This window comes from Choloepus didactylus, chromosome 4 (genome assembly GCF_015220235.1).
Source record: "Choloepus didactylus isolate mChoDid1 chromosome 4, mChoDid1.pri, whole genome shotgun sequence".
NCBI lineage: Eukaryota > Metazoa > Chordata > Mammalia > Pilosa > Megalonychidae > Choloepus > Choloepus didactylus.
Genome location: NC_051310.1, coordinates 57,259,762 through 57,285,727, shown reverse-complemented (window position 1 = coordinate 57,285,727; position 25,966 = coordinate 57,259,762). Strand labels below are relative to the sequence as shown.

The window sequence follows — 25,966 nt, the reverse complement described above, 5'->3', positions numbered from 1 at the left end:
CTAATTTAAGAATGCAAAAGCTCATCTAAAGAAACTCAACATACCCTGGAAAATGCAATACACAAAGCTGTTCAATATCAACAAGTTGAAGAGTTCAAACTAAGAGTAAAGTATTTGCAAATATTCCTGTCAAAGTTTGATTAAACTGAAGAATGCTTCATAAGTAAGTGCTTTAGCTTTCAGCTTATACATTTTATTTTTTTTTTTATTTTTATTTTTTTAGAATTTCAGCTTTATATCTGGCTTCCTTACTTAGTCTCCTTCAATATTTAGCAATAAAGAGAAGAAGAAACAGAACAGCTGGTTTCTCAAATCCAGTTGTCTTGGAATCCACAGCTAGCCTCACCTGCTCTCTCTGTCCAAGGCCCATTGAGCTGATGCCCCAAAGCCTCAGCAGTGAGGATGAAGACTGACCTGTATACCAGGACGTGAACTGGGTACCTAATTTGCATGGAAAAGGGTTTGTTTGTTAATCTCTTTTCTGTACCATTCCTTTCTGATGCTTGATTTTTTTACTCTCTCTGCTAACAAGATTCTCCCAGTTTTCTAACTCTGTAGTCTCCTGTTGCTTACTTGAAAGGATATTTCTCATGACCCAATAATTCACCCCTGCAACTTCCTTCTTACCACCACTAGTCATATATCAAGTAAAGAGATAGTCTTACCCACGCACCCACCCCCACACTTTTTTTCTTTTCAATTAATAAGTCTTCCATTGATTCCAACAAGGATTTTTTTCCTTCTTTTTGTCCTCAGTCATATTCTCAGGAGAGAGAAGGAATGGTCTTCCGTGAACTGATTTAGACTTAATTAGGCCAAGTAAGGAAATCAGTTATTGAAGCCCAAATTAAGTTAGCAGTAGTGATAGAAAGACAGGTTTGGGAGCTACCGGACCAGGTGTTTTGTTTGTCTGCTTGTTTGTTTAATGATTCTAGTCTGAGGCTAGCTATGAAGCAGCCAAATCTGAGATGGCACGCTGATTCTAACCATCGGCTGGATTTGCTCACCACTGTGCACCAGACAAAAGCCTGAACACTCAGGTCATGTGCTTGTTCTCACCATTGCTTGTGTGGGCATTTTCATGCCATATAACAGAAAATAAAATTTTTAATAGTTTCTGCATCACTAAAACCTTATTAAAATGAGCCTAAAAAGATGTAGTGCCCCCCCGAGGAGAGCTTATACATTTTAAACAAGAGAGGCAAGACAGCAAATTTTTTATTCTGCATGGTAAATGTACAAAATATCCCAACTTCCCTTGAGAAACAATATCATATCTAAAACAAACTTTGAAGAACACTGAATATTAAAACATTACATGACAATATATAAATGGATTGAATAGAAGTTAACACAACTACAAATTCTTCAAATATTCAAATATTCAAAATTTATCATGACACCAAGAATATGAACAGAAAATTTTTTGGATTTACTTTTAAATTCAAAATTCTTCTGGTTGTTCTCCACTGAAGGGTCTTAGAGGTGAAAAGGTAATCAGGTTACCACCAAAGGAAATGTGTCTGGCATGCTCTTGATGTTTCCTTTCCACATGAGTAAATGGATTACTGCAGTTTAGGCTTGTCTAGAGTAAGACAAATCATTAAAGTAACCATTAAGAGTTTCACCAGTCAAGTTTTGAACATTGCTAGTTACTAGTGGATTCATTAAGAAACATAAAATAACAATTTTTTCTATATGATAAAATACAACATGAATTACTAATGGATCCATTAATAACAATGGTTGTACTACTTTGCAACAAATCTAATTTTAAATATACAGCTTTTTAAAATTGAAAAGTTATATTAGTAATACATGCCTAAAAAGAGAAGATTAGTAATATACAAATGGATGTAAGCAGCATATGCAGCTTGAGTAAAATAGAGGCCATATCCTAGGCCCCTTAAGCAGATTCCATAATCCCTGATCCCCATAACAGCACTTAATAGGCATTTTATTATGATCCTGTTGGAATCCTCTTCCTTGTTCCTCCTCAAGCCCTACTTCAGGTTCAAATGATACTACTGGGCAAGTTATAATGTGGGCCCAAAATAGACAAACGGGCCTATATAAAGGTATGCCAAAAATATTTATGGAAGTGGGGAAGAAATATCACAGAGGGACAAAATTTTAAGGGTACTAAGATTTATCAATGAGATAATATATAATATAACTGTGAAACACTTTTAATCATATCCTTAATATATCAAAAACAGAGCACTTTAATTTGTTAATTTCCAGGTTTACTTATAATATATATTATCAGAACTAATCATTGAGATCTGAGATAAGGATTAAATTGGGTTTATATAAAACTGGCCTTAAACTGAACTCCTTGACCCTCTAGATCTCAGCCTTTGATAAAGGAAGGCTAAGAACAAGGTATGTGGGTCATAGTAACCCACTTCATTCTGCTTCTGAGTCAAAGGACAGCCCAGAAGGCTGACCACAAAGAAGTCAGCTTAGAAAGATAATGAAAGCAAAGATATACAGGGATACTTAGGAAAATAGTAGCTTAAGGAAACTGTATTTGCCAGGGTTCACGAGGCAAACAAAAATTGTTGCTATTTGATCCTACACTTGCCTTAGTGAAAATCTTATATTCTGGGATCAAAGGCAAGAGGTCTCCAAATATCATGGCTGGAAAAAGCTTCCAAATAAAACAATAAGACATAAATAATGTAAAAAAATGCAAATAAAAACCAAGATAACTAATGATGGGATAGACATTATCTCCCCAAATGTATGTTTCAGACGGGCAGAAACCTTATATTTTTCTTGCATCGCTTAGAAATATCTAGCATAATCCAAACCACATATTAGATAATCAAGTAATCAACTTGCCGTAACAAATTTGATACATAAAACATATAAGGAAATATAAAATATTAAACCATACTATATTTTAAAGTATATAAACATGGGAATTTTTTTCACATTTAGAAAAAATGAATAACAAATGCATTTCAGAGTAAGCAAAATAATGACAAGAAGCAAATTTTAAACCTTGCCCACAAATTAAAAAGTAATATGCGAACAAAACTAGAATATAAAGGAACTTGTCAACAAATCAAGTTGGAAACTTACTGAACCAAGAAGCTGGCATTCAGTGGTGAGACTTGTATCATCTCTTAGTACTGAAAAACAAAACAAAACAAAAATTTAACTTTTAAAAGAATATTCTCACAGTCAAGGGTTGTTAGAAATAGAGAAAGCCTTGAAAAATATGTAAAGTTCCACATATCAAATGTCAAGGCAAGAATATAGGTCATTTTATGCTATGACATTTTTTTTTAACGTAGTTAAATTTCTTCAAATTTTTAACCCTAATCTCAGTTTTAAGAGTCTTCTCTAAACAAGCTGCATGCTTATAATATTAGCAATAACCTAAAAAATGCTAGACAAAGAACATAGTTGGAGAACATTAAATGTTGGTCAATATTATACTGTTTTATTTTGCCTTAGGTTCCAGACAGACCAGCAACATAGAGTAGTAGATGAAAGTAATAGGTGAAACTATCATACATTATATTTAACAAAAATACAGAAGCCACTTCTTAAAGTAGAAAAATTGCAACAAAATACATAGGAAAAATAGGGCATTTTAAAGAAAGGTCTGGGGATATATGTTGAAAAGGAGGAGGACAGAAAGAATTTTAGAGAATTTTTCTAATTGTAAGTCTTGCAAACAGTAGAGAATCCCAAATAGTTAGGTCTAATGTAAAATGGTCCTAACATCCAACTTGGATTGGTATGTTGGATTAGTTGCTGATTTCTATTAGGCATCCCTAATGGAGCATATGTTACTACAACCCAAACTAATTCTTACAAGATATTTACTGCGGGTGTCCAATTCTTCAGCCTTGATCCTTAGAAACTGGTACTCATAAGTATTTATAGTAATCTATGCCTTTGCCTGAGTTAACGTTTAAATAAAGCCTAATTTAAATATATTAAAAAGATCTCACCTGACTGACATAAAGAAATTTTAACTTCTTCGTCCTGTGAGATGTTATTTTGTAATGGTGTAATTTTTTCAGGGCTAGTCATCGAAACATCCTGTGTTATAATTGAAGAATTCAGTTCCATTCCCTCCATGACATCTGAAATTTCTTCTTTCTTAGTATTATATGTCATTTCACCAGCAAGTAGCAGCAAATTCATTCTTTCACTGGGTAAACGATCCATCTCAAAGTTTATCTTATTTGCATCCTAGAAGTAAACATTAGTATTACATTTAATTACCAACATTTGGGACAAATAGAAAAAGTCCTATTGTATTAAAAATAAGAAAAGCAGAAGGATGACATTGTAAACACAGGCTAAAGGACACTAAATCCTACTACCTTCCTGAATAGTTAGTTCAGATAATATTATGGAAATAATATGACTGAAAGAAAGTTTTTCAAGTATCTATACTCCAGCTCAGGAGCTGACAAACATTTTCTGTAAGGGCCAGACAGTAAATGCTTTAAGCTTTGAGAGCCATAGAGTCTCTGTTTATTCAATTCTGACATTGTATCACTATGCTGGTTTGTATATATTATGCCCCCCAGAAAAAGCCATGTTCCTTGATGCAATCTTGTGGGGGCAGATGTATTAGTGTTGATTACATTGGAATTCTTTGATTGTTTCCTTGGAGATGTGACTTAATCAACTGTGAGTGAAAGGTCTGACTGGATAATTTCCATGGAGGTGTTACCCTGCCCATTCAGGGTGGGTGTTACTTGGATCACTGGAGTTGTAAAAAGGTGTTCACAGACAGAAGGACCTCAGAGCAACTGAGAGTGACATTTTGGAAGAGCTGCAGCTAAGAGAGGACAAAACGCCCCAAGAGCAACATTCTGAAGAATGCACAGGAGCTGAGAGTGGAGCTGAAACACAACCTGGGAGCAAGCAGTTACCAACCACATGCCTTCCCAGCTAACAAAGGGTTTCCAGATGCCAATGGCCTTTCTCCAGTGAAGGTACCTGTTGTTGATGCCTTACCTTGGACACTTTATGGCCTTAAGACAGTAACTTTGTAACCAAATAAACCCCCTTTATAAAAGCCATTCTATTTCTGGTATTTTGCATAACAGCAGCATTAGCAAACCGGAACAATCGCAAAGGCAGCCCGAAACAATATGTACATGAATGAATGAATGTTACTGTTCTAACAAAACTTTATTTACAAAAGTAGGGGCCATAGTTTGCTGACCTCTGCTCTTGTTCATTGGCTCCTATTCATTTTGATGTGAGGTAAAGAATATAAGATGGCATTATGGTTTCAAACAAGTCAAAGGCCTTTGAAACAAGAACTATTACTTTGTATGACTGATTTGGATTTCCAGTGGAAATGCTGGGAGTTGTTTATGGAGTTACTACAGACATACCTTGTTTCAAGGAGTTTCATTTTATTGTACTTCAATATAATACAAAAACACAGATACTGTGTTTTTACAAATTGGAGGTTTGTGGCAACCTTGTGTTGAGCAAGTCTAGCAGCACCATTTTTCAACACCATGTTCTCACTTCCTTTCTGTCATGTTTTAATTAAGGTACATGCATTGACTTTTTTTTTTTTTTTGCGTAATGCTATTGCAAATTTAACAGATTACAGTAAAGTGTAAACGTAACTTTTACATGCACTGGGAAACCAAAAAATTCGTGTGACTCATTTTACTGCAATATTTGCATTATCATGGTGGTCTGAAATGAATCTGAAGTATCTCCCAGGTATGCCTGTACATATAATGATACAGATATATATTGGGTTACTTACTGCAGGAATAGGACTTACATGGTTTATTTGAAATCCAGGACACTGGGCATCTTCTACCATACTGTTCCTTAAAAAGAAAGTATCAGTATTATATTCAGTTAGTTAAATATATTGCTAGCCTTGACTTGTACTTTGAGTCTATTTTTTATGGAAGGAAGTAGTTTAGAGAATGGATCAGAGAGATTGATTTTGAATTCTAGCTATTGCAGGATGGCCTTACAAACTAAACGCATTCTTTTCCAGAAAGCTCAGGAGCCTGATATCATGTTGGACAGTCAAACTAATGTAGATCCACCAGCATTCTGAATATCAAACAAATCCATGCCACACACACACTAGGATAAGGTCAGGACAAAGGTGGCTTCTGAGAGTGTGGAAGCAACAATTCATTTATTGTATAACTGGAATTGGCTACATTTACTTGCAAATTATAGCATAATATTATGCTAATCCTGAGGTTATATTTTAATCCTGAGGTTCTTAATTTGTAATTTAGAAATATCTGTTTTAACTTCTTCCAAGTTCATACTCCCTCTCCTCTCTTTCTTGAGGTTCACTTTGCCTTAATTACACAAAGTTGTTTATAAGATTCTCTCTTTCAGGACTATTTTTGGAAATTAATAAAAATTTTTAAAAGAATATTTTTAATATTACCACTCAAATGCAATTATGGATCTGATTAGTGCAAGATAAAACTATAGAATATATATTTCTTGCATTTAAGAAATGACAATAAATTGATATTTTATAATTCACAGGTTTCTAGAACACCTAAAATATTTTAGCCTCTATAGAGGCTAAAAACACTTTGGTTATTACTAAAATTTAGAAATTTTAAAACTCATTTCATGAAATATTTACGTGTTCAAGAACAGCAACCTTCATTTGTTTCCTCTTTTTAAATTCATGGGGTGTTCATTTTTTTGACAGCCCTGTTTGCTGCTATGGCTGAGTATTCAGTGCTGTACCATTTCCAGATTAATAATAGGTTCTAACAGTTTTGTCTTGACACCAGACTATAATTTTATTTACCACCTACTTTAAAGTATCTTCTTTCCTATCATATTTCCAGTGTATTTATTTTCCATGGACAGGGGCTACATAGTTATTTTTGATGCATTTGAGTGGGGGCAGTACTGTGTAGTAGAAAGAATGAAAGCAGCAACCAGTTTTACCAATTATACAAGCTAAATTTGGACAAGTTACTAACTTTAAACTTCAGTTTTCTCACTTGAAAAATGAGGATTTAGTACCTATCCCACAGAGCTATTATGAGGATTAAATGAAATGACACACATTAAGAACTTAGAACCCTGTCTAGCCCATAATAGTTATGCAGTACACATTAGCTTCTCCTTCTCTATGTTCTGCCATCTGTCAAGACCTTAGTCTCAAGGTACTTTTCTATAAAGCCTGGTATAAAAGTATCTACTTCTCAACAACCCTGTTTAAGGGAGGCATCAGCACTGCTGCTTCATAGATAATGAAACTAAAGCTAAGAGAGTTAATTGCCTTACCCCAAAGTTTCATAGCTAGTAAGTCAGAGAGCTGGTTTTCAGCTCAAATCCATTGAGAACCAAGGTCTATTTAGCACCAAAGGACACCATTTTCTTTTTAGTCCTGCAGAATTTACTTTGCTTGTCAAAATATGACTATTTACCAACCTGAAATCTTAAGCCTCAGTCTCTTCATTTATAAAATGGAAGTACTGCCAATATGTTACTGGGTCATCATGAAACAGTTAAAATATGCCTCTCACATTTTATCAGCTTAACAATCTGAAATGGTATTTAATTTCAGCATACTATTAAACTTTTAATGACATGTTAAAGGAATACCTGTTTTCAGAAATATTTGGAAACAAAATCTTCTTATCAACAGGGTATTCACTTTTGGTACTCTGAGGATCAGGATTCTCCGGTGACACAGGTTGTCTTAGAAGGCCCATCTCAACCTTTCTCTGAGGCACAGCTTTGCTGACAGATTTAGGAGTTCTAAGTCTTTGAGAAAGATGTTCAGAAGAGACAGAAAGTCCTAGAAGATGAGAGAAATCACCTCAACACCAAAAAAGTTCTTCCATTCAATTTTCATTATAACTAGGAAATCAGGGAAAATTATTCCTATTCTCTACCAACTGGCTACTTTCTCTGTCAAATAATGTCTGTTAAAGTCAAATGACTGGGATTTCCACTTAAAGACACTATTGAACACACACATCAGACTCTGCTTCCTCTTGACATCTATTACTATAGCATTAACAGAGATAATCTTAAAAGGCAGAAATCTACAAGGACAAAGGAAACTAAAGAAGAGAAAACAAAATTTTACAAGCTGTAATATAGATGGATGAGAGATGTTATTACTTAGCGGATTCATGAAAATGAATCCTAAGCCACCAGTCAAGAAAGGATGAGAAATGACTCAATTTATACCACAGAACCCTAATGAAATTGGTGACACCAAGCATCTAGGAAGTGGAGATAACAATGGGGCTAAAAGCAGGAGGGCTGCTTCCAAGCCAGGTTAAAGAACTAGAGCCCCAGAATTCCTTCCTCATTCTGTACAGACCCGCCCATCCTCCCTATCAGAATGCTAGGTTTATTTCCTAAAAACAGGTAAAACAGAGGGACTCTAGGGGATACTAAGCATAGTTGAGAAAAGGGATATGTGCTGGATTGAATCTATTACGCACCCCAGAAAAGCCATATTCTTTTAATTCAGTCTTGTGGGTGCAGACTTATTATGGGTTGGATCTTCTGATTACGTTGTTTCCATGGAGATGTGACCCACCCCATTGTGGGTGGGATCCGTTGATTAGATTATTTCCATGGAGATGTGACCCCCACCCACTCAAGGTGGGTCTTAATTAGTTCACTGGAGTCCTTAAAAGAGCCGACACAGACCCAGACATTTGGAGAAGCTAAGAGAGAGAGGCTTAGAGAGAAAATGCCCAGAGATATTTTGGAGAAAGCCATTTTGAAACTGGAGCCCAGGGAGAAGGACCAACAGACACTGTTGCCATGTGCCTTCCCATGTGACAGAGGAATCTAGATGCCATTGGCCTTTCTTCAGTGAAGGTATCCTCTTGTTGATGCCTTGGTTTGGACATTTTCATGGCTTTAGAACTGTAAATCTGTGAACTAGTAAGACCCCATTATAAAAGCCAATCCATTTCTGGTATATTGCATTTCTGGTAGCTTTAGCAAACCAGAACAGGGTACTATATGGAAAATAAGAGGATTAAGTGAATATATACAAATAAACTGTTGAGACTGTCAGTTTTCTTCCCCTGCATGGCTCATATCCTCCAGGCAGCAGATTGGGATAATCTTCTTTGGGGAATCTGACTAGCCCATTAAGAAATACTTTAATACATTGGTGCTTAAGTTCCCAGTATAATAGCCCTGCTAAATTACCCCACAGTAAATGCCCTGTCCATTTGTACAGAGCTTCTGCTCAGCATCTTAGTGCCTCACTCTTAACCATGAGCAGGCAGTGACAGATCACAAGGTACCTGAGGAAACCCTCTAACATAAAAAATAGAAACCAAAAGCAAACACATAGAAGTTCTCTTGGAACAAATACTGAATATACAGGGGGAAGAAAACATAAACACTATAAGCAATATTCTCAGAAAGATGAGATAGTACACTTAAGAAACAATTATAGGATGTTATAAAAAATGAACAGAGAACAAGAAAGGGCTCTTGGGAATTAAAAACATGATAGCCAGCATCAAAGTAGAATAAATCTCCCCAGAAGTAGAAGGAAATAACAAACACAGGGAAAAGATTAAAAAAATAGAGACTTTGCTTACCAGGAGAAAAATATGTGTTTCTGAAAGATCAGAGAAAACTGAGGAGAGTAAACCAAAGGAATAATTCAAGAAAAGTTCTGTACCTTGTCTAGAGATACAATAATAAACAACACAAGATTCCATTAAGAATTGAAAAGTGATTGCCTCTAGGGAGTGGAAAATGGGATAATAGTGGCTTCTTGGGTGACTACTCTTTGTAACAAGCCTCATATAAACTATGCACTCTATAACTAAAACAATCTTAAAATATCAATTTTTTTTTTTTTTTTTTTTTTTTTTTTTTACCATAATCCTTAATCTCTCCATAAGGGCTGAGTCAGGTACATGAAAGTACAGTGACAAGGTGTAGGCTGTGAAAACTACTAGGATTCCTGGAAAGCAACAGGCCATGTTTTAGCAGTGGGGAGATTCCTGAGTATCTAAGGAGTACAGCTGCTAAGGGTAAAGGAATTCAAAATTGCACCTGACGTGACACACAGATTACTTCAACTATTACCTCTCATTTTATGACTTATAAATAAATAATTTCCATATAGATATATCTACCTTTTATTAAACTTCATTTTAAAGCCCAGTTAGAGAAATATGGTTTGACTGTGAAGTTCCCTTTGCATCTTAAATTCTAACCCAACTTCAAACTTTGTGACCTGGAGAAAATCACTTCTCCAGTGCTTCCATCATTTCCCTTACCTCCTAGGACACTGTGACCTACCTCACAGGATTGTAGGGTTAAGCGATAATAACAGATATTAAATCACTTAGAAAATACAAAAGCTATTTTGGAAGATAAATCACACTTAAAGCAATCTGACCATACCCATCAAAATGTGATTTGTTTGTATGTTTGTGAGCAAGCACAGTTGATTACCCGGAAATCACAGAAAGCTTATATCCCTTCATGTAAAAACTGTCTTTCACCTTGTATACAGGCCCTTGTCCACCCCAAATGATTCTCGGAAATAATCTCAGCAAGAAAACCAACCTGAAAATGATTTAACTGGACTTTCAATTCTGAAAAATCCAGCATCAAACACTATTTTATCAACTTCCTTTGGTATTAAAGAGGCTGCTGCTTCAGCATGTTCTTCCTGTTTAATTCTGTCTCTCATTGCATTTTTTATGGCAGCTAGGCGATTTCTAGCTGCAATCCTTCCATCATCCTTCTTTGGTTTACTCGTTACACCAGAGACAACTTTCTTCTGGAAAGAGAAATTATTAAAGCTCCTCACTACCATTTTATGAGAAAAACAAAGCATACATAAAATACACTTTGCATTCATCAAATATGTATCAATTTCCTAGTATGCACTTAAAATGGTGGGAATAAAAAGGTAAAAAGACAAAGTTCTTGCCTTCAAGGAGCTTATAGCTTAGTGGAGGAGCCAGACAAGGACAGTAAGTAGGATAAATGTCATGTCAGAGATAAATTCAGAGGGCTATGGGAGAACACAAAGATGGCACCTAAATCAGTCTTCAGAGGCACTGTGAAAGGATTATAGAAAATACATTGAAGATAAAACCACAATAAGCAAGGTTAAAAAATGAGGTGAGGAAAGGGGAGGGTTGATGGGCTACGTAGGGAGAATAGCATGTTTGAAGAGCTAGAAGTGAAAGAAGGCATACAGGAATTGGCAAGGGATTGTAACAGCCCTTGCATTTAAGGAGATACTTTTATACAGAGGACAAAGGAACAGAGAGCTATTAATGATTTTTAAGCAGGAGATTAACATAATTGGATTTGTGTTTTAGAAAGATCACTCTGGCTCTAGTCTGGAGAACAGACTGAAGAGTTACAATCCAGTTAGGAAGAAGACTACTGCAATGATATTGGGAAAAACTATGGTACTAAGACTAAGGAGGAGGAAATGGAAAAAAGTGAACAGATTTAAGAGAAATTTAAGAGGTAGAATTGAGAGGATTTAGTGATCTACTTGGATGTGTGTGGAAGGGGGAAGGAAGAATAGAGAAAGAAAAGGATCAAAGAAGATATACAGATTTTTAGTTTGAACACCTGTTGGGACAGTCATACCATTCACTGAGACAGGGAAGTATTGGTGTATGTAAAGATGATTTCAGTTTGGGATATATTGATTTTAAGATACAGTGAATTAAGATATATAGAATTGTGCTCAGCAGTCAGTGTGGTTTGAAATACAGATTTGGGAATGAATCATCAGGGTTATGCAGGATTGCACAGGAAGTATATAGAAGGAGAGAAGAATTCTGAATATCAAAAACTTTTTAAAGGAATAAATGGAAACACTAGACACTTGCAAACATGACTGAAGAATGGGCTGGGATATAGAGGAAAAATCAGATTATAATTTTAAGAAGGACAGAGTGAACCCTAATAAATAGGGCAGAACAGTTAGATTTATAAATAAGTGTCTAATGACTTCAGCAACTAAGTAGATCAATACCCTTGGTGATAACTTTTCCAGAGACACAGAGAGGGATGAAACTGAATTATGAGTTGCAGAGATAAATAGGAACCAAAATAGTAAAACTAGACTACACACAACTTTTTAAGGGAGCTTGTTTTGATTGGGAGAAAAAAATGGAACAAGTGTATAGATAACTGAAGGGAGATGTGAACATCATACTCAAAAAAAAAAAGGTAAACATAAGACATTTAAACATGTTTAAAACTGATGGAAAGGAACAGGGAAGGAAAAAAACAAGGAAATTGATGGAATGAGGTCAATGAAGAGAGGAAGGGTGGGATATAGGTAAAAAGGTTAGCTTTATTTTATTTGTTCAATAATCTTAGTAGCCTATTAAATAACGTAGGAGGAGAGAGACACCTGGTGATAAGAGGCAGAATTGCAAGGCTCTGCTATATTGCTTCACTGATACTGCCATCATTTGTATCACTGACAATATTAATGTTTCCAGGGACTAAGTACTCAACAAAAAATATCCCCAGTAGCTCTAAAATGTTCAAGCATCCTTCCATGTTTAGGAGGTTTGAAATAGATTCAATCAGTTTAGTCATTGTGCTCAGGGCCCTTGACATGAGACGACTTCTAGCAAAATAATTTTATAGTAAGGTTCTTTTAATCCTTTAACAACTTAAACTCCTGAAATAGGATTCAAACAGAGTTTTTATTTGGATTGCATAGCATAATAAAATACCAATCTAGAAAACCTTATTTTATAACCACAGGTATTTTATAAATTTATAAAGAAAAACTGATAATGCTCTAACGTAGTTTAGTTTAGTGTCCACCTAAACTAAAACCTTCGAGTTGAAAACATTACTAAAAAGGAAAAAAAAAAAAGCCATCACTAGAAATGGCTAAGAATGGAATTTATCATGTTAACAAAGCAAATTTTACAGGGGAAAATAATAGGAAAATATACAGTATAAATTATAGGGAAAAAGACATTCTGAAGAGTCATTGTTACTCTTTTCTATTAAAAAATTCTTTTGTTTTGAAACATATCATACAAAAGAGGGGCAGCATTGCCTATTGGTTAGAAACATGGATTCTGGAATGAGAAAGCCTGTCCTGAAGCCCAGCTCTACCATGGGCAAGTGATTTAATGTTTCTGGGCCTCAGATTCCTCAACTATACCGACCTCATAGGACTGTTGTAAGGATTAAATAAGTTAATACAGCTAAAGTACTTGGAATAGTATTTGGCACATACTGTGCACTATATAAATTATCTACTACCACTATTACAACAAAATATAAAAGTAGAGTTTAAAGAATGAAACAAACACCTATCTGGTACCTGCCATATGGTTTAACTTAGAAGCCTCCTAGATGCCACAACTCAATCACAGACTTTACCTTCCTCCTTCCAGAAATAACCATTCTGAATTTTGTGTTGATGATTTCCTCACTTTCTTAAAAAGGCAATCAGGGCAATGTAAGTAATATATGGAAATTGCTTTGTAAAATGATGAAATCTGAAGCTAAATGTTTTTAAAAGTTTGATAACAAAATCTAATTAAAGTAGAAGAGCCTATGTGCCAGTTTGAATGTATTATGTCCCCCCAAACGCCATTATCTTTGATGCAATCTTGTGTGGGCAGACGTATTAGTGTTGATTAGATTGTAATTCTTTGAGTATTTCTATGGAGATGTGACCCACCCAACTGTAGGTGATAACTCTGGTTGGACAATTTTCATGGAGGTGTGGCTCCGCCCATTCAGCGTGGGCCTTGATTAGTTTACTAGAGCACTATATAAGCTCAGACAGAAGGAGCAAGCTTGCTACAGCCAAGAGGGACACTTTGAAGAATGCACAGGAGCTGAGAGAGGAGCTGCAGCTTCCAGAGACATTTTGGAGACAGCCTTTGAAAGCAGACTTTTGCTCCAGAGTAGCTAAGAGAGGACAAACACCTCAAGAGGAACTAAGAGTGACATTTTTGAGGAGCTGCAGCCTAGGGAGAAGCCATTTTGAAACCAGAACTCTGGAGCAGACACCAGCCACATGCTTTCCCAGCTAACAAAGGTTTTCCAGACACCATTGGCCATCCTCCAGTGAAGATACCCAATTGTTGATGCCTTATCTTGGACACTTCATGGCCTTAAGATTGTAAATTTGTAACCAAATAAACCCCCTTTATAAAAGCCAATCCATTTCTGGTGTTTTGTGAAAAGGCAGCATTAGCAAACTGGAACAGCCTATAATATAAACTTGGATATAAAACCCATAAACTTACCCGTAAGACTTTTTTGCTTGTGTTATTATTGTTTTGCCATCCAGTTTCCTCAAGTTTGCTCAGATTGTTAAATTTTTGGTTTACATCATTTATCTAATAATAAATAAAGCACAAGTTTATCAAATTAATGCTAACCATTAATTTCATCAGTTAAATTAGATGAAAAGAAGCTTCAAAAACAGTATTAAAATGGTGACTCAGAACTGGAGACAGAAAAAACTAACTTAGTCGTTCTCAATTTAGTATTCAAAACAAGAATCCTTATGGCAAAACTGTTCATTGATATTGTTGGTCTTAGAAACCTCCGAAATCTACATAAAAGAGGTAATATATGACTAACCGTCTTAAATGATTTTTAATCCCTAAAATAAAAATCAAACAATGGGAACACAATCTCATCTTAAAAGATTCAAATAATATATGTATTCATACACAGAATAGGATGGGAGTGTCTGTTCTCCACCCTTCTGCCATTTCCAGTCCCCTCCAAAGAGGTAACCACTGTCAACAGTTTCATAAACATGCTTTAGTCCCCTTGCTATGTATTTATACACACACATACTCCCAGTATCTCTTAAAACAATGCAAATATCAGAAGGACTCAAGGTATACACACCCAGAAGAACTGAAACTAGGAATTTGAACACTTAATTTGCACACCAGTGTTCGTAGTGGCAGTATTCACAATTGCCAAAGGGTGGAAGCAATGCACATGTCCATCAACAGATGAATGGATACACAAAATGTGTTACACACACTATGGAATACTATTCAGCAACAAAAAGGAATGAAGTACAGATACATGCTACAACATGGATAATTCTCAAAAACATCCTGCTAAGTGAAAGATGGAAGGTGTAAAAGACCACATATTGTATGATTCTATTTATATGAAATGTCCAAAAAGGCAGAGATAGAGAAAGTAAGTAGATTAGTGGTTGCCTGGGGCTGGAAGTGGGAATGGAGAGTGACTGCAAGCAAGCACAAAGGATCTTTTTGGGATGAAGAAAACATTCTAAGATTGGATTGTAGTGATGGTTACACAGCTCTGAAAATTTACTAAAAATTAATGAATTGAACACTTAAAATAGGTGAATTTTATGATATATAATTACACCTCAATAAAGCTCTTTCAAAAAACCTTTGGAGCTAACTTGAAGAGGCTCCCACTGGTTAAAGCTGAGAAATAAATGAGCATCAATAAAGATAATAACTGTAAACAATTTAAACATACCAAATATTTTTAAATCCATAAATTAGCAAACCAACTCATTCTTATGAAAATTGATAAATATACAAAAACTAGTCAGAATGTAATGTTTATATTATTATGATTATATAAACACTATCCACATCTGGGCCATATGGTTACTTTTCTCAGAACTTTTTCTCTAAACTTCATAATTGTTTTGCTTTCTATTTGCTTAGTTTTTTATGTAACTATCATCAACTCACCTCCAAACTTTCTATAATGAAGATAAACCTCCTCTTTGTAAATTAAAAACAAAGCAAGAAAGGTATCCTATTCTGTTCAGCTTCACAGAGATACATCTCACAGAGCCCTGGGACCCCTGCTCCAAACTGAACTACTGCTTCCTAAGTGTGCTGCACAGCTGTCATCTTAGACTCTCACTCACTAGAGCAACAATTGCTTTAGCCTCTTTCTGGGGATGGATTCCACCTCTTACCCCCTTCTTGGCTTATTCCATCATTTTTATGAGGTATATTCTCAGCTTCCTAAGAAAGGTAAATGGGAGGTAAAATTTGAGACCTTCTATGTCCGAAAACTGACTTTTCTACCTTCACACCTGGTTGGGTATAGAATTCCAGGTTGGGCACTACTTTCCCTCAATTTTGAGGTCATTGTTCTCCCAGCTTTCAGTGCTGCTCCTGAGAAGTCCAAAATTATTCTGATTGTTGACCCTTAGTATAAAACTTATTATCTCTCTCTGGATGCTTCTAGATCTCTTCAACCCAGGAGTAGTACAATTATATTTAATGCTATTGTTGGTGTCGATCTACGCTAATTCACAATGTTAAGCACTCAATGGGCCCCTTCAATCTGGAATTCATGCCTTCCAGTTCTGGGAAAAAATTTTGAACCATTTCATCAATCAATTCCTCCCCACTGTTTTATCTGTTCTCTTTTCCTGAAATTCCTATCATTTGGATTTCATACTTCCTAGACTGGTCCACTTAATTTTCTCATCTAGTTGCCCTTTTTACATCTTTTTTTTCTCTTTTTGCTCTGTTTCATGGGAGATTTCTTTAACTTCATCTTTCACCTTTCTGTTAAATCTTATATTTCTGCTTGTCTATTTTTTAACTTCCAAGAGTTTTGTTCTTGTTGTTCCAAGGTTTTATAGCTATTCTTATTTAACAGATAAACTGCCTAATTTCTTTGAGACTATTAGTACTGGCTTTTAAGTTATTTTCTCCTTGTATTAACTCCATTCCCTCTATCCAAATAGATTTCTTCCTGTATGCTTGCTTTTGCATCTTTCTTTTAGATTTGAGGCTTTCTTCAACTGTCTAATGGTTATTGGCTAACAGTTCTTGAAATGATACTTTATGTGCTTATTTCTAGAATGAGCTCAAAAAGCTGGAAAGTATCATCTCCTATACCTTTACTGACCCTCCTAGTGATTCCCTCTATCATAGCATTTTCTACATCAGATTGGAATTATATGTCAGGTCAGACTTCCCAATCAAACTACAAATTCCTCTGGGACAAAGAATGTGCCTTATTCACCTATTCCTAGCACAATGCCTGGCACACAGTAGGAACTTAATAACTGTTAGTTGAACTGAACTACTAAAGACTAGATTTATTCATTTTTCTCACAGGTAGAATCATTATAAATTATTCAACCGCTGAATACAATCTCCATTTCTAATCCATATAGAAATTATCCTGATAACATGGATAGAGGGGAACATATTAGTTATAAAATTCAGATAGTTCTTTACAGTTTATAAAGGTGCCTTCTCATAACTCAATTAATATTACAGGTACCTAAGGAGCTACTATTTCCCTTTTTTACTGTTACCCAATTTTACATCAAACAAAACCAATCTGTAAGTTAATACATTTAAAATACTTAACCACATACCTGAAAACTAACCATATCCCAAAATCCATCCAGATCTGCACAGGTAGTCTCCTTTTCACCTCGCTTATATTCACAATCATTCACGAGTCCTTCAAATTGTTTGAACCTTTCCTTCATAAGGAGCCTTGTTTGACCAACTGCTGTGCGAATAAGATCTTTAGCTAAAGGGAATATGAGAATATGAGATTTTTAAAGTTATAGGACAAAACAGGAACTTTATTGAAAGTCAATCAGTTGATAAGAAGACCTCACCCCAAATATCCTCAGGATTACAGACCAAATTCATACCTCAAAGTAAAACAAAAAACTTTTTCATACAAATACTGAACATTAACTATTTGCTTCAATTCCTGCTAAAAAATTAGCAGTATTGATTCTCATGCATATTGCTACATGGTAAATAGCATTGTATCTCTCCTTGTATATCTAAGAATTTAACCTTAACTCATCACACATCATCTATGTAAGAAGATTATCTTTTAGATATCTTAAGACGCATTAGCTCCTATTTAAGGAGTTCACACTGACAGCACACAAAGAATTTTTTTCTAAGCAACTTCCCCAAGTAAATAAGATTAGAGAACTTTTCAGAAAATTTTTTTCATGTTGATTTAGGTAATTTTCATTCAGAAAATATTTTTTGTATAAACACCACCAAGATATATTACCCTATAAAGTCATATCAAAAAAAGCTAACAATAAAAATGGACAAATGTCTAACTCACAGGAATAATTATCAATATTCTAATTACTTATATCTGTTAAGTCATATACCATTTTAGTACAGAAATATTAGAACACATGTTGAGATATGAAAAATTCTTGCTATTTTGAATAATAATGAAACTATAAGGTTGGACAAAAGAAGATTTTTATGTTTTAGATAAATGTAACCATATGAAAAGAAACAAAGCTAAGACATCAAAAAATACAAATGTTCCCTCACCATCATCTGGAATGTCCAATTCAAGCTTCCTTTCCCACACAAGGCAGTGTGATGTTAATTTCTCAGTTTCTGACTGGAGAACATTTCTAAAATTATGACATACACTTCAATTTTACAAATGTTTCTCACATACTAATATCTAAGTATTAGCATTATGACACATATAATATTAGGAAGTTCTAAAGTTAGTTACAATATTCATTTCTCAGAGTTAATGCTTAAATATTTCAGGAATTATGATACATTAAAATCCATAAGTGCAAGTTGATACCCAGCATATGTCCATTCGTCATACCTATAACTTAGGTGAATGGATAATGCCAGAGCTCACTTTTCAAGCTAGCACCTCTATTTAGTTGTGTTCTCATTTTTTCAGAGGCTGAACCGAGTCAGACTTTCCATGGTATGTATCAGATTCTGTTACTGGCCATAGAACTAAGAACAATATACTTGTCAAGAGTAAGCTGAGGCTAAAAACTTTTAAGTCTGAGATTACAATGACAGAGCCTTACAGATTCTAATTACTCGGCCTTTCCTGGACTAAGGAAGTAGTTTTCCACTGGGGTCAAGTTTGCCCCCAGAGGACATCTGGCAATGTCTGAAGACACTGTCACAATTGGAGAGGTGGGTCTCTAGTGGGCAGAGGCTAGGAATGCTGCTAAATATCCTTCAACTCACCAGATGGCGTCCCACAACAAAGGATTATCCAGCACAAAATATCAATATCAAGATTAAGAAACTCTGGTCAAAGGGAAGTTTGATCTCTTTCTATATAAAAAGCATCCTAGGAGCAACTGAGGATGGTTTTTATACCTTAAAAGAAAAATTGAGTTCTTTACATAAACATAATGCATTAACATAGACAATTGAGTTAAAAAAGAAGACCTGACTTAGCTCTGACATTACCTAGTTGGATAAATTACTTAATATCTCAATGTCTCACTTGAACAACACAACAGACTAGCCAATCTCCAAGAGCCCTTACAATTCTAAAACCTTATGTCTCTAAAAAGAATTGAAGTGGCTCTTAAACACCTGAAAGTATACTCATGACAAGTGACTATTAAAATTATAGTGAAATAATATTTCTCACCTATATCATTGGCCAAACTCAAAAAATTGTTAATACTGCACTGGAAAATGTATGTGAAAACAAGAACTCCCATGCATCGCTGGAGGGAGTATAAATTGAAGTCATTATATATTTGCATATTAGAGAATTGAAAGTATACAAGGTTAATCTTTGCAGCATTGACTGTGATAGCAGCAGACTGAAACCAAATGTAAATTGTGGTATATCCATATAATTGGATACTAGGTGGCCATTAAAAAACAACATAAAACAACAATACAGAAAGCTCTTCAAGTACTAAAATGAAATGCCTCCAGTATTTAACATTAAATGAAAACAGAATAGTGTGTGTGTGTATATATACATATGCTACTGTTTATATAAAAAAAAGAGAAAAATATATATATGTTTGTATTTGCCCACACATGCATTATCTATCACTGGAAGGATTCACAAGAAAACAATAACACTGATTGCCTCTGTGGAAGATTCAAACTATGGGATTTTGAAAGTTTAGAAGGAGACTTCTTACTTGAATATTTTTTTCCTATTTTTTGAATTAGGAACTATGTGGATGTACTAGCTATTAAAAAAAAAATTAAAATTTAAAACATAAAAGAAAATTGTCTAATGTCAGTTTCCCTCTAATTAGTCTCTGTACTAAGGTTAAAAATATTTTCTTTAATTTTGGTTTTAATTGTCTAGACATTAATACAAAATTCCTACACTGGAAATAGACAAACCTGAAATATGGAACATCATGTTGTGGCTGAAGTATCTGGCCTTCATTTATTTCAGGTGATGGGATGACTTCTTCTATTAGAAGGCCACTTGAATTTTTAGTAGTGGCTTCATTTTTATTTAAGACATGTTCTATAAATTAAGAAAATATTACAATATAAATTTCAAAGGAACAATTCCTAAAAATGACAGCCCCCACAGAAAGATCAATTTTTTAAAATGTTTCAACTTTTTAAACATAGAATTAAAAAATGTTAATTCTGCTTCAATTATTTCACTCACATTTCCTCTAATGTCTCTCTCAATATTTTTCATCTCTTTACGTTTACATTTTCCCCCCTCTCTTCTCAGTCTGTAGTTCTCATTCTATCTCTTTACCCATGCTTTCTAATCTTTCTGACTCTGAGGACATATCCTTGAACCACATGTAAAAAAAGAGTCTAAACAAATCACTGATAAATCATAATCCAGAAGGGCAAATAAAAATCTAATTAAATTACTGTACCTTCATTCCAAGCTGTGAGAGAACCCAAAAGACATGGTAATTTATTTGAATCCTGCTGTACAGTCTCAGTAGAGTAAGTTTCATAATTTTGTGCCAAAATTTCTTTTGTTGCTTCTTGAGTCTTATCACTGAAAACAACAAAAAATACTTCATGAAACATGTAACTCCATATATCTAATTGAGGGATGTTGAAATTGCAGACTTTTAAAATCTGGGATAAAATAGAAATAAGGTTTTTTTTTTTTTGTTTGTTTTGATATGTTTATTCTGAAAAGAAAGAATTTAAATACCAACTTTACTAATTGTAATGAGATTCAAAGATTTTTAAGCTCTCTTAATGGAATATAAGCACTTAACAATCTGGAATGCTACTGAGCAGTTTCTAGTAAATTTGCTGCCAGGTAGCTTTTGCAAATAACCTTGGCCTTTTCTTTTAAAGATTCTCACTGATTTTTTTCCACTTTGCAAGTTAATCATTTTTGTCTTTAGAGGTAGATTTTCTAACATGACGGTACTCAGCAAAATCATGTCTGAGTATTATAGCAGTTTTCTTCTTTCTAAAAATGTATTAATAAGTATTATAATAAAGTCACTTATTAAAAGCAACCCCTCCCTCCATAATGGTGTGGTAAAAATAACGATAACAGTACATAGGAAATGTCAAAACAAAACACTCAAATGTGACTGTAGCCTTCTGAAGAATTAAAAAAAAATTTTTTTCTTGATATATAATTAACAGGGTCACTAACTAAACAATAACATTTTAAAAGCCCAGGTCAAATTTAAGAAAGGCCATTAACATTTTGTTATTCATCTTAGCAAAGAATTCATTATTAAGATTATTTTCTTACACTTCTGTTTTTAAAAGGGTCCAGGTATAACTGGGTGTCAAGAAAGCATCGGCACTTCTGGGAGTCATGGGTGTTGCTTGATAAGTCTTCAGACCATCCAGTGGCTGAAACATAAAATCCTTAGGTGCAAAGGAATTCTTCCCTTTCATTTTTGCAGAATTTGTCTTAGGTAAGCTTTCCATTTTTAATAAGACTCCATCTGGATCCATTCTATTTGTTGCACCGGTCTGGGAATCCAAAGTATTCTCTTCTCTTTCAATTTTAAAAGAAATATCCTAGATGTAAGTAAAAAGAGTAAATTAAGAATTGCTCTTCTAGAGATACATGAGACCAATTTTTACAGACCTAAGAATGTAACTGTTGAGCTATATGTCCCATGTATATACTCTGAGAGACAAAAAAAGATAAAATTAAATGTATACATGGACTCAGAAAACCAGCTACATTAAACTACTGCTGTGATCCTGGAAGACAGACAACCAATCCTAATTAAAGGACTAAAGAATACCTTTTATAGTGGTGGTGGTAATGGTAGCACAACATTGTGAATGTAATTAATACCACTGAGTTTTATACTTGAAAGTGGTTAAAGCAAGGAATTTTATGTTGTGTATATATTACCACAATAGATATATTTTTAAAAAATGTTTTTTGGGTATTAAAACAAATTAAAATACATGCAAACTAAAATGGAAGTATTCACTTAACTAAAATATTTATCTTTTACTTTATCAATAATAACAATGGCTTGAGAATTGGAAATCTGATGTTTAGTCAATGATTACTATGTCAAGAAAAAGTTCTTTTTAAAAATACTTATCACATGAGCAAAAATATTTTTCAAAGTGATGTACTAAGATTGATTACATAAAATATGAAGTATATTTTCTTTTTTCAAATCAGTTGTTACTTGGCATATAAATATAATGTTTAGAGGTTTCTAAGTTTTGAATTTTTAATGAGATATAAACTCAAATCTAATATCGCTGGGTATTTTTTTAAATAACATGACTTTATAGGGGAAAATCTGTTTTCCAGAAAAGTAGCTAATAGACCTCCTTTGACCAGTTTGTCTGTAGCTACAATACAGTTAAGATACAGACCAGACTGCAATCAAGTTGCTTACGAAAGGAATCAACTTCTTACAAGGAATTGAGTTTAGTTCATTCTAAGACTTTCACTTTTTTTTTTTCCTGAAACACTCTTTAATTTAAAGGGGAAAAAAAGTATAAGATAGAAGAATATATCTATTTCGAATAAAACACCTCCCTAACACATACACTGTTGGTGTATTAGTACTTAACGTGAACTTAATTTAACTTCTATTATTATGTCCTAAAGATACAAAACATGTATGCAACAGATAAACTTTTGGCTTAAGTGTTAAAAACAAAAAGGAGAGGGAAAGAAGGGGGTATAAAGTTGAGGGAGAAGGTGAGAACGGCAACAGATGTCTCATATAATTCTTCCTTTCCTTTTTTTAAAACACATATTCTTCAACTAGCATCCTTGTTAAAAGTCAGCAAAAGCAACAGGACATTTTAGGAACTGGGATTCAATGGTATAAACACCAACCAGAAGACTTCACTTCCATCCAAACACAGCAGCAAATATAGAAAATGTCATTAAGTCATGTTATCACTAAAGTCCAAGGATTCTGTTAAGGCATATTTAACAAATCACACTTCTAAACTTCTCTGGCTACCATGCAGCAAAAGCAGTTTTAATAATGACTCACAAGGGAGAACCTAAGATGGCGGCTAGGTGAGATGGCAAAAAAACGCCTCTGTGAAAAACACTAGATAAAAGCCAATGAACCAGAACACCAGTTCCAGCAATGCACCAGCTGGACAAGGTCTGCTAAATCCACAGGGACTGTGCATTTGGTGAAACCAAGAGTCTGCATTTGGAAATGAATGAGTGAGCCAGCTGAATGTCTGGCGGCCGCGCTGCGGTGTGGGGAAACCGTCGGTTGGCGTTTGGAGGCAGACTAGTTCTTTTTTTAAAAAAAACGAAAGCGGCTGCAGATATGGCAGTGAGAACCACACAGTGAAGTGTGGCAGGAACAGGTTTTGCAAACACCTCAATATCTGGGGTGGAAGATAGCCTTCTGAGCACCCGCTACTAAGTGTTTCAGAGCAAGGCAGGCAGAGGTTAGCCAAAAGGGGAAAAAAACCCTGCCCCTTGCAGCCATCTTCACAGTGGGCTGGGAACACTCCTGCCCAGCACAGGCACCACAGCCCAGAGATGCACCAAGGGACCCAGTATGACAGAAAGTGTTTCCAACAGCACGAGCACAGGCCACAATATCGGGCTTGGACAACAGCCTTTAGTGTACCCACAGCTAATTGTCCCGGAGCTGGGAAGGCAGAGCTATGCAAAAAGGGGGAAATTAACACGCCCCATTCAGCCATCCTTACAGCAGGCTGGGAATGCCCCTGCATGGCCTGGTGGCCCAGAACTTCCCTTAAGGGACGGCGTACACTTGTGACGTAGCACAGCCGTCCCTCAGCAGAGGCCCTAAGAAGGGCACAGCTGGGAAGAGGGACCCACTCAGAAATCCCATACGCCAATACCAAGGACTTGTGGGTCAGCGGCAGAGACAATCTGTGGTGAGACCGAACTGAAGGTTTAGACTCTTGGAACAGTCTTAAATCTCCAGGAACACCTGGGAGGTTTGATTATTAAAGCTGCCCTGCTTCCCTAACCACTCAGACACACGCCCCACATTCAGGGCGGACAGCACCAACAACACACCCAAACTTGGTGCACCAATTGAACCCCACAAGAATCAGACCCTTACACACCACGAAAACAAAGTTGGAGAGAACTGACTTGAGGGGAACAGGTGACTCACGGATGCCATCTGCTGGTTAGTTAGAGAAACTGTATGCCACCAAGCTGTAGATCTGACAAACTAGAGACTGGTGTTTCAATAATCCTTCATATCCTAAAAGAACCCTATCAAGTAAAGCAAATGCCAAGAGGCCAAAAACAACAGAAAATTTTAAAGCATATGATGAAACCAGATGATATGGATAACCCAAACCCAAACACCCAAATCAAAAGATCAGAGGAGACACAGTACTTGGAGCAATTAATCAAAGAACTAAAGACAAACAACGAGAGCATGGCACAGGATATAAAGGACATGAAAAAGAGCATGGCACAGGATATAAAGGTCATGAAGAAGACCCTAGAAGAGCATAAAGAAGAAATTGCAAGAGTAAATAAAAAAATAGATGATCTTATGGAAATAAAAGAAACTGTTGACCAAATTAAAAAGAGTCTGGATACTCATAGTACAAGACTAGAGGAAGCTGAAGAACGACTCAGCAACCTCAAGAAACACAGAATGGAAAATGAAAGAACAAAAGAAGTGGAGAAAAAAATGGAAAAAATCGAAATGGATCTCAGGGATATGATAGATAAAATAAAATGTCCAAATTTAAGACTCATTGGTGTCCCAGAAGGGGAAGAGAAGGGTACAGGTCTAGAAAGAGTATTCAAAGAAATTGTTGGGGAAAACTTCCCAAACCTTCTATGCAATATAAATACACAAAGCATAAATGCCCAGCAAACTCCAAATAGAATAAATCCAAATAAACCCACTCCAAGACATATTCTGATCAGACTCTCAAATAGTGAAGAGAAGGAGTAAGTTCTGAAAGCAGCAAGAGAAAAGCAATTCACCATACACAAAGGAAACAACATAAGACTTAGTAGTGACTACTCAGCGGCCACCATGGAGGCGAGAAGGCAGTGGCATGACATATTTAAAATTCTGAGAGAGAAAAATTTCCAACCAAGAATACTTTATCCAGCAAAACTCTCCTTCAAATTTGAGGGAGAGCTTAAATTTTTTACAGACAAACAAATGCTGAGAGATTTTGCTAATAAAAGACCTACCCTACTTCAGAAACTAAGGGGAGCCCTACTGACAGAGAAACAAAGAAAAGAGAGAGATATAGAGAAATTTAACAGACATATACAGAACATTATATCCCAAATCACCAGGATACACATTCTTCTCTAGTGATCATGGAACTTTCTCCAGAATAGACCATAGGCTGGGACATAAAACAAGCCTCAATAAATTAAAAAAAAAATTTTTGAAATTATTCAAAGCACATTCTCTGACCAGAATGGAATACAAATAGAAGTCAATAACCATCAGAGACTTAGAAAATTCACAAACACCTGGAGGTTAAAAATGAGGGGGAAATGAAAGCATTCCTGGATAATCAAAAGCTGAGGGACTTCATCACCAGTAGAACAGTCCTATAAGAAATGCTAAAGGGAATTGTGCCAGGTGAAAGGAAGGGACACTATACAATTGGCTGAAACTACATGAAGAAATAAGGATTTCCAATAAAGATCACATGGTAAATATAAATACCAATACTACTGTATTTTTGATTTGTAACTCCACTATTTACTTCCTATAGGATCTAAAAGACATCAAATATAATGATAA

General features: G+C 35.2%; 1 protein-coding gene across 3 annotated transcripts in view; it reads right to left on the bottom strand.

Annotated features, from left to right (window-relative positions):
* Positions 1-1,208: 1,208 nt before the first annotated feature.
* Positions 1,209-25,966, bottom strand: part of DLGAP5 (DLG associated protein 5) — a 41,428-nt gene continuing 16,670 nt past the window's right edge. For all 3 annotated transcript variants that reach the window (XM_037835309.1, XM_037835311.1, XM_037835310.1), the window contains 12 exons: positions 21,490-21,764; positions 20,639-20,766; positions 20,136-20,265; positions 18,321-18,406; positions 17,375-17,535; positions 14,262-14,354; positions 10,567-10,783; positions 7,606-7,801; positions 5,786-5,834; positions 3,972-4,215; positions 3,091-3,140; positions 1,209-1,585 (listed from right to left, as the gene is read on the bottom strand). In XM_037835309.1, the coding sequence (XP_037691237.1) occupies positions 1,445-1,585; positions 3,091-3,140; positions 3,972-4,215; positions 5,786-5,834; positions 7,606-7,801; positions 10,567-10,783; positions 14,262-14,354; positions 17,375-17,535; positions 18,321-18,406; positions 20,136-20,265; positions 20,639-20,766; positions 21,490-21,764 (1,770 nt within the window). In that variant the 3' untranslated portion in view covers positions 1,209-1,444. The remainder of the gene's footprint in view (positions 1,586-3,090; positions 3,141-3,971; positions 4,216-5,785; positions 5,835-7,605; positions 7,802-10,566; positions 10,784-14,261; positions 14,355-17,374; positions 17,536-18,320; positions 18,407-20,135; positions 20,266-20,638; positions 20,767-21,489; positions 21,765-25,966) is intronic.